The sequence below is a fragment of the Musa acuminata genome, chromosome BXJ3-9 (genome assembly GCF_036884655.1).
Source record: "Musa acuminata AAA Group cultivar baxijiao chromosome BXJ3-9, Cavendish_Baxijiao_AAA, whole genome shotgun sequence".
NCBI lineage: Eukaryota > Viridiplantae > Streptophyta > Magnoliopsida > Zingiberales > Musaceae > Musa > Musa acuminata.
Window position 1 is genome coordinate 46,433,689 of NC_088357.1, and position 14,495 is coordinate 46,448,183.

At 35.4% G+C, this 14,495-nt stretch overlaps 2 protein-coding genes across 6 annotated transcripts; both read left to right on the plus strand.

Moving 5' to 3' along the window:
- Positions 1 to 633: 633 nt before the first annotated feature.
- Positions 634 to 14,161, plus strand: LOC135648672 (probable ATP synthase 24 kDa subunit, mitochondrial). 5 transcript variants are annotated; one of them, XM_065166558.1, is made up of 12 exons: positions 634 to 759; positions 1,225 to 1,294; positions 1,821 to 1,935; positions 3,470 to 3,546; positions 5,717 to 5,827; positions 8,497 to 8,643; positions 9,635 to 9,757; positions 10,181 to 10,738; positions 12,329 to 13,431; positions 13,517 to 13,719; positions 13,810 to 13,897; positions 13,998 to 14,161. In XM_065166558.1, exons 3-8 carry the CDS (start codon positions 1,861 to 1,863, stop codon positions 10,242 to 10,244), a joined length of 597 nt encoding a protein of 198 aa, XP_065022630.1. In that variant the 5' UTR covers positions 634 to 759; positions 1,225 to 1,294; positions 1,821 to 1,860; the 3' UTR covers positions 10,245 to 10,738; positions 12,329 to 13,431; positions 13,517 to 13,719; positions 13,810 to 13,897; positions 13,998 to 14,161. The 5 variants fall into 5 exon arrangements, with proteins under 5 accessions (XP_065022630.1, XP_065022628.1, XP_065022629.1 ...); XM_065166559.1 differs by lacking the exon at positions 634 to 759 and adding an exon at positions 1,040 to 1,082; XM_065166556.1 differs by lacking the exon at positions 1,225 to 1,294 and having other exon boundaries at positions 653 to 759; positions 3,402 to 3,546.
- Positions 13,223 to 13,937, plus strand: LOC135649114 (auxin-responsive protein IAA9-like). Its single transcript, XM_065167224.1, has 3 exons — positions 13,223 to 13,431; positions 13,517 to 13,719; positions 13,810 to 13,937. Exons 1-3 carry the CDS (start codon positions 13,223 to 13,225, stop codon positions 13,935 to 13,937), a joined length of 540 nt encoding a protein of 179 aa, XP_065023296.1.
- Positions 14,162 to 14,495: the final 334 nt, after the last annotated feature.

Consider the following 14,495-nt stretch of genomic DNA (forward strand, 5'->3'; position numbering starts at 1 on the left):
AAATTTTCTTTTATATAGAAAAGAAGAATAATTACTAAACGGTTATATAATGATTATGTATAATCATAATCAATAAATACTAATTAAATTATTTAAAAAATAATAATTGATTCAATTAAAAATTAATAAACATAATTGATGAAATAAGCAAATTAATAAAAATAAAATTTAAGATTGAATATGATTATGATTCATATTTATATATTTATAATAAATATATTATTATTATTATTATATTTATATTTATGTATATATATATTATGATTGAATGTGATGATAGGATTATGACGTTATTTTAGATTATATTAGGAAATGCTAATAGTATTATGGTAGGAAGTATGATATTAACGAAGTATAATTATTATGACTCATATTATTAATTAGATTTAATAATTCATGGATTTATATTTTTATATTTTTGGATAATTCGTAAGTACATTGTCGTGGCTGTACGATAACGAAATATTCCATTTTACTTATTAAAATAATAACATACGATGAAATTTCGAATTTTGTCTTCCTAATTTTAAAAAAATAATTTTAACAATTATAAAGCTGATTTTAATCGAATCATATTAATTATAATTAATCTTATCGCAGCATCCGACGGTGATAAACATCGACACGTTGATTCTGAGACGCTAAAACGTTGCATTTTTGCGCAGCGGAAGGTGAACACGCAGCATCAGAAAGCGAGGAACGCTCCAAGCGGCGGCCTCCATGGCGTTGGCTTCTCGACAACTCTCCCGATCCAGACAGGTGAATTCACCCTTCGCCTCTTCTCGATATTGACTGATACCTGATTTCTGCTATTCGAAATGGTGTTCGGATGCGATGTGACGAACAGATCTTCCCTAACTCTCGGCGATATATTCGTCTCTCCGATGAATTTAGTAGATGGCGTCGTTTCTGATTCGTTCTTTGACCAAATTTCTTTTTCTTTCTAGGTTTTAGGTTTCAGGTTTGATCCTCTAGCATCGTGGAACCTTGATCCTATGCCGTGGTTTACTTCTTCCGTTGTTGCCGCTTCGTTTTGGGACTTCTGTCGGTAGCAGTTAGGGAGCCGATGGATCGGTTTTGCGGTTTTCCTCTGTTGTTTCTGAATTCGATTTTCGGAGATTGTAGATCTGCATGTAGTAATAATGTTGTCTGTACTCGTCGAAATGAGGCAGATGTTTCGGAAATTGGTGATGGAATTATGATTTTGTATCATTTGAATTGCAGATTGACGTCTGGATCCATAGTGAATGATGCTGTCAGAGAAACTGATCATGTGCAATACAAAGTCTGAAATGTTAGTCTGGGATGAACTTGTAGTAATGTTCAAAATGGTTTTGATTTTTCTCTTCATCTTAAGAGTGATACTAATATGAATGTGGTGCTTATTTTGTATTATAATTATGGCATTTTTCCTGAAAAAAGATTATGGCATGGAGCATCTTTCTCCCGGATATGGCTCATGTCTTTCCATAGAAATTTTGCATATTATGTGTGAGCCTCACCATCAAGTAAAACAAGACCTGTTAACTGTTATAACATGTACTTTATTTATGGTCAAGGACCGTGTTTATGCTGCTGTTTTTTGCTTTTTGCACCACGTGACTTATGAGTTGATAAATAGCTTGTCAAATTAATTGCCTAATATCTGGCAGTTTTTTTGGGTTCATCCATCCACATGGTGAGAATCAAACTTCTCCCATCCTACAAGTAATCCACTCTAGTCTAGTGGTAGTTTCTCAAATTTTTATGTAGCATAACAGTATATTAGGTTCCTGGGTCTTTGTCGATAGTAGTAAGTTTGTGTGTGTTTGATCTTGCAGTTATATGCTCGTCAGATCATTGGTCAGATAGTTGTGCAACATGATCATGCAATTCCAGTTCGATCCTACGCGAAAGAAGCTGCACCTTCTGGTTTACCACCCCTCAAAGGAGATGGTAGCATACTAATCTTGTCATATTTCTTGGTTTATCATTCGTTTCAGGATTACCATTATCAATCTTGTAACGTTGGTTATTTTTTGGTTACTAAGTTCCACATTATTGCAGCCTTATAGCGATTTTACTTGCTATGATATTCAGCTCTCAGTTTTTGATCGATAGACTATCACCACGCTTACCAAACTTTATGGGACTGGCTTTTGCAAAAATACATATATTACAGATCTTGCCTTTGTGAATCAGTCAAGGCTGAATGTTATTCACAAATAAAATATAGTTCTTATGACATAATTTGTGTAACTAATGTTTATTTTAAGGCGAGGATGATAATATTACTAACTTGTTAAAGAATTCATGTCACTTATCAATAAACATGACAAGGAAAGGAATTTTCATAATCAAAATCATTTGATTATTATGTTCTTCTCGTCTGAGGATTTACTATCAAATCTTTAGATTTCTAAATCTATCAAATCCATTACCAGAATCCTGGTTTCTCATTGGGTTTTTAAAATTGTTGGACTTGTATCATCAGTTCTTGGAAAGGCAAAAAAAAATAATCAAATTTTGGACTTTTTGTCTTCTTAACCTCAGTATTACAATTACTTTCTTTTTTGGATTCCTGATGACTTTTTAGTTAACCATTCATATTCACCAGCTTTTATTGACTTTCCTCACTTGATAGATATGTTGACCCCAAAAGGTCAAGTGCTTGTTAAGATATGTTGAAGCAAGCAAAATGTTCATCTATTGACTTTTTTGTTTGCCATCCTTTTTAAAATTTGATTTGTTCAAGTAATCTTACATGTTTAGTATAACCCAAATTATATTTTAGTAATGACAATCTTATCAAGAATAAGAAAAACTTGCAAAGATGAGGGTAAATTGGGTTTGTTCTAATCAAAGATGAAGTTTTATGTGGTCTCAAGGGTGTCTATCCCCATGTTTTTAACTATCTATGATGATCATGAAACAGCATTTAGTGACTCGACTGAACAAGACTTGTGTGTGAATAATTGGATTAGAGGGACAAGTAGTAGTGTACTGGTTGTGAAATCTTTTACCCTTTGGTAAATTGTAAAGAGAGTTGGTTAGGATTGTAGTAGAATATTTATAGAAAAGAAAAAAATAGATAACAAATAAAAGCTAACTATTATGTTGTAATGGGTTGATGGTAGGATGAATAGAGATGAGACAACAATTGTTGTCTTAAGGTACCATTTGGCACTAGTTTTTATTTTGATTTTGGTGACTCATGCTTGGTATATATACATACATCATTATATAAACCCTACATGTATTTATATATATAAATGCACATATGTGTATCTGTTTATATGAAAAATGTGCCGAAGCAAATAAATGTTGCTACAAAATTGGTAGTGAGTGTTCTCAACTTGTTTCTAGCTACTTTACACTTTTATAGTTTATTGCTCATGGTATGAAATACTTCTTGCTGGAAGAAATGTTGAAGAGCATCTTTTATGAGGTCAAGAACAAATTTGATATTTCTTTTGGTGTACTTCGGAAGGAAAAGATCACTATTGATCCTGATGATCCTGCAGCTGTTTCAGAGTATGCAAAAGTTATCAAAACAATAAGAGAAAAGTAAGGTTTTAATTTTCTTTTGTGAAACTGTAATGTGAACTGTGAAGAAGATGGAATTTTATGTTCCTCTTCTTGTATTAATTTTTTCTATTGACTTTTAAGTTTTCATGCTTTCGTGCTTTCTTTAATGCAGAAGTCTGGGAATAGCTTAATATTTAGCCCTAGAAATAAAAATTATTAGGTTTCAAATTTTTTGGGATTTTTTAAATGAAACTGGTTGCTATTGTGATTTTGTTTCTTGATGGCCATTTTATGTTTCGTGGGACTTGTTTTGAAACTAAGTTTTAAGAAATTATAAACTTAATCTAGTAAGATCTTTGAAGTTCTTTCTAGTTTTTAGGCTCGACACATTCTCCATAATAATTGTCTAGTAATTTGCAATGTGAGACATGGAATTTTTTTATATTGAACTATGTTATCTCCATACTAAGTGATGTTCGAAACATACATTTTAATGGTGGTACAATTATTTGGAAAGGAAGAAAATTTATTACAATTCGTACAAGTGTACAACAAATGATGTATTCAATTTTATTTGTTAATATTATGTGCTTTCAGTTTATGATATCAATTTTTTTTATAGTGTCAGGCAAGAACCATGGCCTGTAATGACTTCAAATACATCATTACAAGCAATTCTTTGCAGAATAATAAAAAGAAATAAATTTGTGATAAATATTTGATGTAAGCATGGTAGCTCTGATATCCAACTGATGCATGCATGTCTCTGATACCAACTAATGTAAGCATGAGTTTGATGATTATTGTAAAGAGAGTGAAGAGGACAAATTAGATAGATGATCATGGTAGGAAAAATCTCTTTAGAAGATGAGTGAACATAATGATGACCTTCAAGATTGATGGAAGAGGTAGAAGACTTTGGTAAGAAAGATGGAACTTAAGAGGCAGGACAAAGTAATCAAGATGAGCGACAAGCTAGACTACACGACCTTAACAAAACAATATTTTCATTATTCCAAAAATTAACTATTTTATACTACAAGATTCAAGATTGAGCTCTTGTTTATAATGTGTTATACTTGAGCATTATATTGACAATATAAGAAATCTCTATTAAATAAAATTCTAACATGTCGGATCACATTGAAATTGTGTCTTGAACCTAATAACCTCTTCATAAAATGCACATGGCTGTCTTTTTGGATGTATAACATCTAACTAATTTAATCTAGCAAGAACAGCCTAGATCTAACAACCACTTATACAACATGAATATACTTTTGGATTTATAGAATCTAATTAATTTGGATCTGTACACTCCCAATAATTTTGATTTTAATTTTTTTGTTGCATACTTCTTTAACTGACGATAGAAATATTTTTTCTTGCTATTAGCTGAACACTTGGTTGATTTGATTAGTCTTGTTGGGAATGTTTCTTTTTTTTTTCTCTCATAGTAATTACTTGAGTTGCCAGCTTATTTTACTTTCATTTTGGATTTTTATTTTTTAAGTTCTCAATGATGAGGAATGCATCCATATTCTCTTAAGGGGCCGTGAACATGAGTAAGCATCAAATGTGTTGCACCATATTCAATAAAATATCATATTTTTATATTTTATTTTTCATCCTAATAAGAAATTTTGAGGGGCAGTTAAGAACTTTAGATTATGATAATATTATCAATTGAGTTCAAAGAGATTTACTGCAGCAAACTATAAATGAAAGTATCAAAATGCAAGTTTCTTTGGTGTTAAAAATAGAGGAATATGAAACAAGAGAAATTCTAGCAAACAAAAGTACACAAGACTGAAAGACAGAATGAATAGCGAATGAATTAGGAAGGAGATGATGTTGATAAGAAGACGCCAGCTTTGAGATTGACTAGTTTGATTTGGAACAAAAAAATTTCAAAATAAAAAAATTGAATTTGTCTTTGACATCAAAGCATGCTATGTGTCCTTATTTTTGACAATTCAATATTGATATGCAATCTGAAATATTTTGTTCAAACTGCAATCTACAACATTTTGTATGACATTTTAAAACATGCAATCTACAGCATGTGGCTCAACCAATCTTCCACTTATGTGATGCTGTTGCAGGTCCCTCTAATCAAGATTTTTGTATATTATCATTTTATATCTGCACCATATATCTATTGATGGATGACTTTTGGTTCATATCTCATAAAATTTGTCATTTGCAGGGCGGATCTATTCTCAGAATCTCAGCGAATTAAATACACAATTGAACAACAAACACAAGGCATTCCTGATGCTAGGACATACTTGTTGACGTTACAAGAGATACGGATCAAGTATATACAACTTATGGCTTTATTATATTTTTTTGTACTATATTTGGTAACTTGAATACTAGAAGTAATCTTTCTTCTTTGTTTATTTTTTTATAATAATACTCTGTAGTTCTTGCACTTTTGATCGGAAATGATGTACAACCATATATCTTAGGGTGATGTGGTGAAACAAACATTATGCTTACTTGTTTAAAGATGGTAACAATTTTTTAAATGACTAGAGAGAAACTTATATTTTCCAAGTTTTGCTTATTGCAATTGGTATTTGTTTTCTTTAATGAATTGATTGTGATGTTGATTAATTAAGCTTAACATGCAAATCTAAATGCCATGAAATATTGATACTATATAATAACACATTAAATTCTTATAAATGACTGAACTTGAAGATGCATTATAACTGCTATCTTGATTGTGTGCCATAGTTGTTGCATGTAACTGAAAAAGACTGTTTTGTGCAAGAATGAGGCATTGTTAGTGTTGACAGCTAGATAGGCATTTCTTGTAATGAAAGTGATGGTAATATGGGCAACTGTTGGTGCTAATCATATTTTGGAGCCATCTGTTAGCAATTGGAGAAGGGGCTTTGGCCCTGGCTTGGACCTGTTTGGGGGGAAGAGTTTAGCATCCCACTTCAACAATGTTAACAGTGGCTGGCATCCAGAACAGAAATTACTAGTTCTTGACCAACTTTGAAGAAATGAATTCTGATTTCTCCGTTTGCTCCACCTCAGAGGATTATCAAATATTTAAGTGGGCCCAATATTTGTGTTAGCCTAAGGGAAGTAGAGAGCAATAACAGCAGTATGGTAAGTGTAACTGTTTTCATATCAATCTATTGTGACTAGCAATTGGGCGAAAGTAGACGGTAAATAAAACCTTCCAGGCCTTTTTGGGGCATCACCTGGGCATCATTGAGTTTTTGTTCCATCAATAATATTTATTTTTTTCTTTAATATGCTTCCTGGAAGTTAGGGAAGCATCACGTAGGTGTAAAATATAAATTACAATTAGTAGGAAGCAGAGTCAAGAAGGCTAGGCATGCCTATCAAGAACTTCATTGATGTCAGGCAAGTAAATCATCAAGATCAAAGTAACACATATTAGGTCTCTCAAAATAAGTATTAGCCTAAACAATCAGTAAGTTAGTCAGAAGATGGTTGAATCATGGCATGAAGTATGTTTACTTTGTGTTTTGTTAGGATACTGCATTCTAGTATGGGCCAGGTATCAATGAGGTGATGGGTTTTAGTTACTTTGAGAAAAATACTAGAGTTGCAACAAAAAATACAGTCTCCTTGTATGAGAAGAAAATGATGTTATTGCAGTTTAATGATTCAACTTTTATTTTTCTGACTCATGTAATACTGTCTCTGAAAAGTGAAGCAAAAAGAACTCTATTTAAGGATGCTCACAGTATGCTGAAAAAAGATCAAAATAACAAGGAATTGTGTTGGTCGTTGAAGGCTGATCATGGGCTTGTTAGTGGGAAAAGATATCTGATCATAAGAAATGATGTTTGTCATTCAAGGATGATCATGGGCTTGTTAGTGGGAAAAGACATCTGATAAGATTTAGGATCTAGCTATCCTATAAAGGTATGTTTAGGGAGATGATTTGTTGATGTAAGAAATCAAATTTTAAAGATAATCAAATACCCAAGATTCACATACAAACATGAAAGTCCAAAATGAAAATTGCTAGAGAATTGTCCAAACACTTGAATGCTGGTTGACCAAGGGAATCATTCCTTTTTGTCTCATCTCCTTTGTTCATTTGTTTCCCAAAAGGGATGGAGGAAACTTTAACACTTCTTGCTTGTCTACTACTTCATTCTTGATCTGCTAGAGATTTGGTTGCTTTACTCTTGTGCCTGAGCAATGGATTCAATGATATCAAACAGTGTAAATGATCTCTGTACTTTTTGTTCATGCATCATATTTAATGCATTTCAACATATTGTAAATGATATTTTTATTTTTTGTTCATGAATCATATTAGTGCATTAGGAAATGATAGTGCTTATTGTTTTGTTCTCTAGGCACCTGCTTAGTTGCCTACATGATTAGTTGGTTCATGCTGCTTGCATTGCCTTGGCAAACTTACTACCTATATGCCATGAAGAAGGCATGAAACACGTGTTGTATGGAGGGAACTGGGAATCCTGGATGGAAAAGGTCATCAAGTTCGGAATGTTAGTTCAAATTCCTGTTGGCATCTGGAGTACCTTTGGAAGCTTTTCCTCGAGCCTTAAAGTTAGAGTGATCAAAATATGAAAATTAAGAACTTTATAAAATAAAAGAAAAATGAAATATGTTGATATCATTTTCATTTTGTTGTGATCTGTTACTACAGAACTTTGTAGCTTTAGGTCAGGCTGAAAGTTAATTGCATCTACTTTATGCTCAGTTACTGGACTTACGTAGGCTTGGGTTTTAGTTGTATTCATTAGCTGACTTTCTCTTTCAGGATCACCTAAAGAAAACATGTTACATCCTAACTAATATTTGTCATATAGAATATGGTTCATTGTTGATTATTCTTTGATTATCCAATCTAATTGTCTCTCTGTTTCTTGCTTGGAGAACTTACATTTGTATAATTATCACTTAATGATTCTGAATTACATCTGACTATTTTATTGATGAGGATTGTACAATTTACTCCAGGAGTGGCCTTACAGATGATCTTGGTACTGAGACAATGATGATGGAAGCTTTGGAGAAGGTCGAGAAAGAGATAAAAAAGCCACTGCTGAGGTCGGACAAGAAGAACTTGGCTCTTCTGTTAGCCGAGTTTGACAAGATTAACCAGAAGTAGGTTGAGAGATTTCAATCCCTGTACTGTATCAGTCGATGCCATTTTATTTCTGCATGGGTGGTTTGTCTCTTATCTAATGAACTGTTGCTTGTCTATACTAGCCTCTCAAAGTTGTTCATAGTAGTTAAAAATTTAACTGATGTGCCCGCACTTATTCAAGAAGAGAGAGGTGGAGAAAATCCAGAAGAATACATTTTTTCTCCCAGCTCTCTTTTAGTTTCTCTATAATCATGGAAACATTTGGATTGAAGTGGATAGATCCAGTCTTTAAAATATTTTTTTTTCCTTATTCCCCTTGCAGGACGAATAAAATATTTAGAAAGAAGAACATGAAACAACTATAGATCAATTTTTTATCTACTTATTCGAGCTTCTCGTCTTTATTTACCAAGACCAAAGAGAGAGAGGATTGTATTTCGTTTCTTCTCTTCTCCCATCTAAGCAGAGTGAGAGAAAGTTGGCTTCTCTTCTATCCTTCTCCTTTTGTAAGTCATTATCCAAATAAAGTCTGAGGATTTTGGCTTTATGCATCAGTTAAATTAGAATAGATGTTACTTGCTATTCGACAATTGTGGATTTCTCTATGGATTTAACATGAAACAACTATAGATAAATTTTTTATCTACTTATTCGAGCTTCTCGTCTTTATTTACCAAGACCAAAGAGAGAGAAGATTGTATTTTGTTTCTTCTCTTCTCCCATCTAAGCAGAGTGAGAGAAAGTTGGCTTCTCTTCTATCCTTCTCCTTTTGTAAGTCATTATCCAAATAAAGTCTGAGGATTTTGGCTTTATGCATCAGTTAAATTAGCATAGATGTTACTTGCTATTCGACAATTGTGGATTTCTCTATGGATTTAACATGAATTTTATTTCTGCATGAGATCAATATCATCTTGTGTATTCTTAGAGTGCATAATCTCCCTGCTAATTTTCTAGATAAAAATAGGATGTTTACTTTTTCTTTATTATGTTTAAATTTCATACTAGGCTGGGCATTCGAAAGGAAGATCTTCCTAAGTATGAAGAAGAGTTGGAACTTAAAATTGCTAAAGAGGATTTGCAGGGTCTGAAGAAGGATGTTTTGGAAGCAATGGAAACCCACCTTAAGAGGTCTGTATCATCTCCTTATTAGAGGTTAAACTGAAAGTAAAAAATGCTACTAGCATTTGAAGTGTCAAAGTAATTCATTTTACATGCTTTGAGGTGTTATTCCTTCTTAGCTATTCATGCATCATTCAATTTGTATATCAAAAGCCTCAGCTCAAATTATTCTTGAAAGTTGGAAGCTATTCTCATAGTTTAAACGACAAGTCTAACTCTTCTATGCATATCCATTTATGTTTGCTTTTAATTGTCAATCTGACGAACAATAGAGCTAGGGTCCAATGAGTACCTTTTGCTTTTTCTTAAAATAAAATATGGTGTATTCAGCATTCAATGAAATCATCTTAATATTTTTTGGTAGGCAAATCTCTTTTGGCTGGATTTCTTTTTTTAATGTATTTACTAACTGCTCATAATTTATATGTGCAGGGAGGAATTCAAGGACGAGAAGATGGTTAACGTGAAATCATTGGATATTAGGAATTTCATTTAAGGTTTTTCCAAAATTGTATTGCCAAATACTGGAAGGCTGGGCCTCTTTCTTTGTTTTTTCCATGCTTTCAAAGAATTTGAGCTGCTACACCAGCAATTTACATACAGTGCTCGTTATGAACGTCCTTGCACTTTGTCTGTTTGCCTAATAATAAGCAGTTGAATGTGCTACTTAGCAATGCCTTACTGAGCTGGACCATGGTCAGCTCAGATACATATTTGTAATTTTGGGTTCATAGTGGTGGCCGAATCACTCAATATATTTTTTTGATTTTTCTGGGTCTGTAAGCAATTTTCTTTTATCCATGGCAGGTGATCGAGCAATGTTGCCATAAAGTGAGACTTAAGTTCTGATACAATAACAGATCATTCATGCCATGCTTGTTCAGCTGGAATAAGGGCTTTAAAACACTTGTAAGATCCTCTTGTTTCGACATCTAATGACTGATTCCCACCTTTGGTGCCTCCATCCTGTCTACCTCGGACTGCCTTAAGGTGTGTGCTCATGATTTTAGTATAAAATTGTTCTTCAGAATACATTTATCCCTTTTCTTCTTGACCTTATAGTTTGTTTGTGTGGAAAACTAGGATGGATGTTTTAAGCTGATGAACTTGTTTGACTTGTGATTGTCTCTTAGTGTTTCTAATAAGCTTTAGCATATGCTTTAAAACATAAATAACCCTATGTTGGCTTTGCCCAGAAATAAAAGTGATATGATCACTGATATTCATATTATTAAAACTATTTTTTTCTTAAATAAGTTAGCATGTGTTAATTCAATTAGATAGGATAATTAATTAATTATTTAGCTTGATATGCTTGAATCATTTGTCCAGTATAATGTATCTCTCAGTATTGTAACATGACTGAGTTGATATGCTTGAACCACTCACTACCTAATGCTGTGGTCCTCCAAACTTTTAGTCTTCCTTTCACCCTCACTGTGGGATCCATTTCTTAGTCCTTGAATTTAACATGGTTCACCCTCACTGATTACTGTGGACTTAAACTGTGGACTTTAAGATGGTTCACAGTAAAACACAGCCATCATGAACTATGAAGGTTAGTGTGATCAGTACCAATTTAAGCAATAAAGGAATTATGATGAATCTTCAGCACCAAAATTGCTTCCAAATGTAAACAGAAATCAACTCAAAAGTTAGATCCCAACATGGGTTCTACTTTGGTAGTCTACATGGACTTGAAGAAGGTAGCAAATGGTGCCACTTTATTTATGCACCTAAAACCATTCTCATGATTAATTTCTTTGGTGGAATATTCGAGCTACAAGTCCCATGTGAATATGTAGCATCCATGTGGCCAACATCTGATTAATGTATAGACTTGCCAGATTCCCACATGCAGCATTTGGTTCATATGTTGGCCATTTTATGCTCCATCTGGGACAAGATTTGAGCCTCCATCACATCATTAGAGCATGTTGTCCATCACCTCAGATATGTTTCGGATGGCAATTAAAAATGTCGGGAAGCACATCTCTGGGATGAGGATACTATCTGTGCATCAAACACACTCACCATGTTTCTTTTATTATGATTATGATTGTTATTACTATTTCCTTTGCATATTAAATGGTCCTAACTAAATATATGTTGAAATTAAACTACAATGGAAGAATCTCAACTTAATCTTCCCTCTTCTGTTTAAACATGTTTGAAAAATCATGCGTATCTTCAACTAGAGTGAGGCATGATTATTGATTGTTGCATACCATGATCTTCTATTTGATCTCCATACTACTTTTCTACTAGTTATCATAATATCCAATTTTCTACTACACATTTTTTACTTCAGAATAATTAACTCATTTTTATAGCCTTCAAAATGAGGATGCAATATGAACCATTTTTTAGGTTTAATGATTATTTTTGGAGTTTGTGGGATTCTTTTTAGTAGAACTAAAAAGACTGATTTTTTATAAAATAAATTTATATGAGAGGATATCAATTTTAAATAGCTTGAGTTTGTGGGATTCTGCCCAAAACCATGAAAGCATGAAATCACCACAAGGACAAGTGTCACATGAGCCACATGCATCTCAAATCTCCATGCCTTGTGCTTAGGACCTGCACCTGCGCCGTGTCCGTGGTGGTGCGTCAAACAATGATTTCCAACTCTTCACACACTGCGACAACCGAGTTGTCCACAGCTGCTGCTGCTGCCAGTACTCGTCCACAACAAGCCCAGAGCAAGCGCGAGGCCGGACACAGTCTCTCCAACCGAAGCCATCACTCCCTGCAGGGATTCCCCTCGGCCCCCTTCAGTGTCCGCAGCGCAGCGTAAACAAGCCCATGGCGGTGTTCTCTCTTCCTTGGCCTTCATGCCCGCCGTGTCGCAATGCTGTTCCACCTCACGGATCCCCCATGCACGTCCGCTTGCCACAGGACGCAGTTGCAGAACGGGAACGGGAACGGGAACGGGTTCGGGTTCCCTTCGGGTCTCTCCTATCCAACTGACGTCAAGAGGGAAGAAAGTCCGTATCACAGTATCATTTTGATGTGTTCGACTGATGGGATATGAAACATACCCAACCATTCCAATGGAGACAAACTTTGCCTGGAAGTCATGGACAGAGCAGAAACCACCATGGAATTTTAGGTGGCACATGTGACGCCAAGGAAAAAGAAATGGCCGAGTTGAAGAGAGCAGCCACCGCTGCTGCCCTCTTTTACACTATATAAAACTCATCGGCCGCTTAAAGAAAGGACAGAGATCAACAATGGAGAGGGACCGTGTCGGGGAAGAGCAGTAAAGGTGGCAGCTGCAGGAAGACAGGTCACCCGCGGCTGGGTTCCCCAAAGGCACAGCACACTGTTCCCCCATAACTCCCTCCCTTGTCTCCTTGCAGCATCTGATAAATCTATATATATTTACGAGCTCAGGATATCCCAAGCTGCATGCATTCCATTTCCCCCTCAGCTAAGCCGCAGCAAACCGGGGATCGAGTTCAGTTGGAGATGGAGTTGGAGCTCGGCCTTGCACTCCCTGGCAGTGATCGGACACCGGAGCTGGGTGTCCACGGTGAGAAGAGGGCCAGCTTGTGCAGGAAGAGAGGCGTCGGCGAGATGTTAGCCAAGGCTACTTTGCCTCTGCTCATCCAGAAGGACAACGACAAGGATGGCGATGACGATAGCAGGCAATCTAAGCATTTGCAGGAGCTTAATTTGTAAGTTCCATGCACTCGTGTTGATGTTTCAGTTTCATCGATCAGAATTGTTCCTTCTAATGGGTTTGAAATGCGTGTGCAACAGTAGTGGAAGCAGAGTTCTGGTTGGGTGGCCGCCGGTGAAAATGTGGAGAAGGAAGAGCGATGACTGCGGCAGGAGGAGGGCGAATTGCGTGAAGGTGAACATGGAAGGGGTAGCCATAGGGAGGAAGGTGGATCTCTGCCTCCATGACTCCTATCAGGCCCTCTTCCTCACGCTAGGCCAGATGTTTCCCAAGAAACAACATGGTATACACCATATCTAAATCCTTTTGTCATATAATTCCTTGACGACTACTGTTCTAGAAAGCTAAGATGAGAGAGCTGGCAATGTTGCAGATGGAGAGGAATCTGATGCTGCTTATTATAAGGTTACCTATGAGGATGAAGATGGAGACTGGATGCTGGTTGGAGATGTGCCATGGGAGTTAAGTGTGCTCAAACACCAACACAAGAAAGCTAAGTAGTGTGCCATTAAGTTGCAATTTTAGGAGTTCTGATCTGGTCTCCACTGATGCTTGTTACAGAGCTTTCATCCAATCCGTGAGGCGTCTCAAGATACTCAACTGAGCAAGAGCACAGGAAGGCAGAGAGGCCACTTTTGTGCCGTTTCTCCATGGCTAGATCTTTTGTGCTTGTTTTCTGCGGATGTAATCCTTAGTAAAGCAGTCTTTTGTTCGTTTATGATGAACTCTATGATGTTGATATTGTATAAATAGGATGATGTTATGTTTATCCAAGCAGTCGAGGATTAGATCATTTTGATTGCAAGATGAGCTGCTCCAAAACTTGGGCTTCCTTTCGAGAGCATTTCTCTGCAGTATGAACTCGAATTTGATCTAATGAACATGACCACAGATTTTTCCTGCCAATAATTGAGCAGAGGACCTTGAATTATACCTCCTCCTCCTCTGTTTTCTCTTACGTTGCTGTGAAACTGTAATAGGAGGCATTAACGCAGAAGAGGCCACAGCATGATTCACAAACAAAAGCCTCCTTCACTTCCTGAAACAGAGCAGATGATC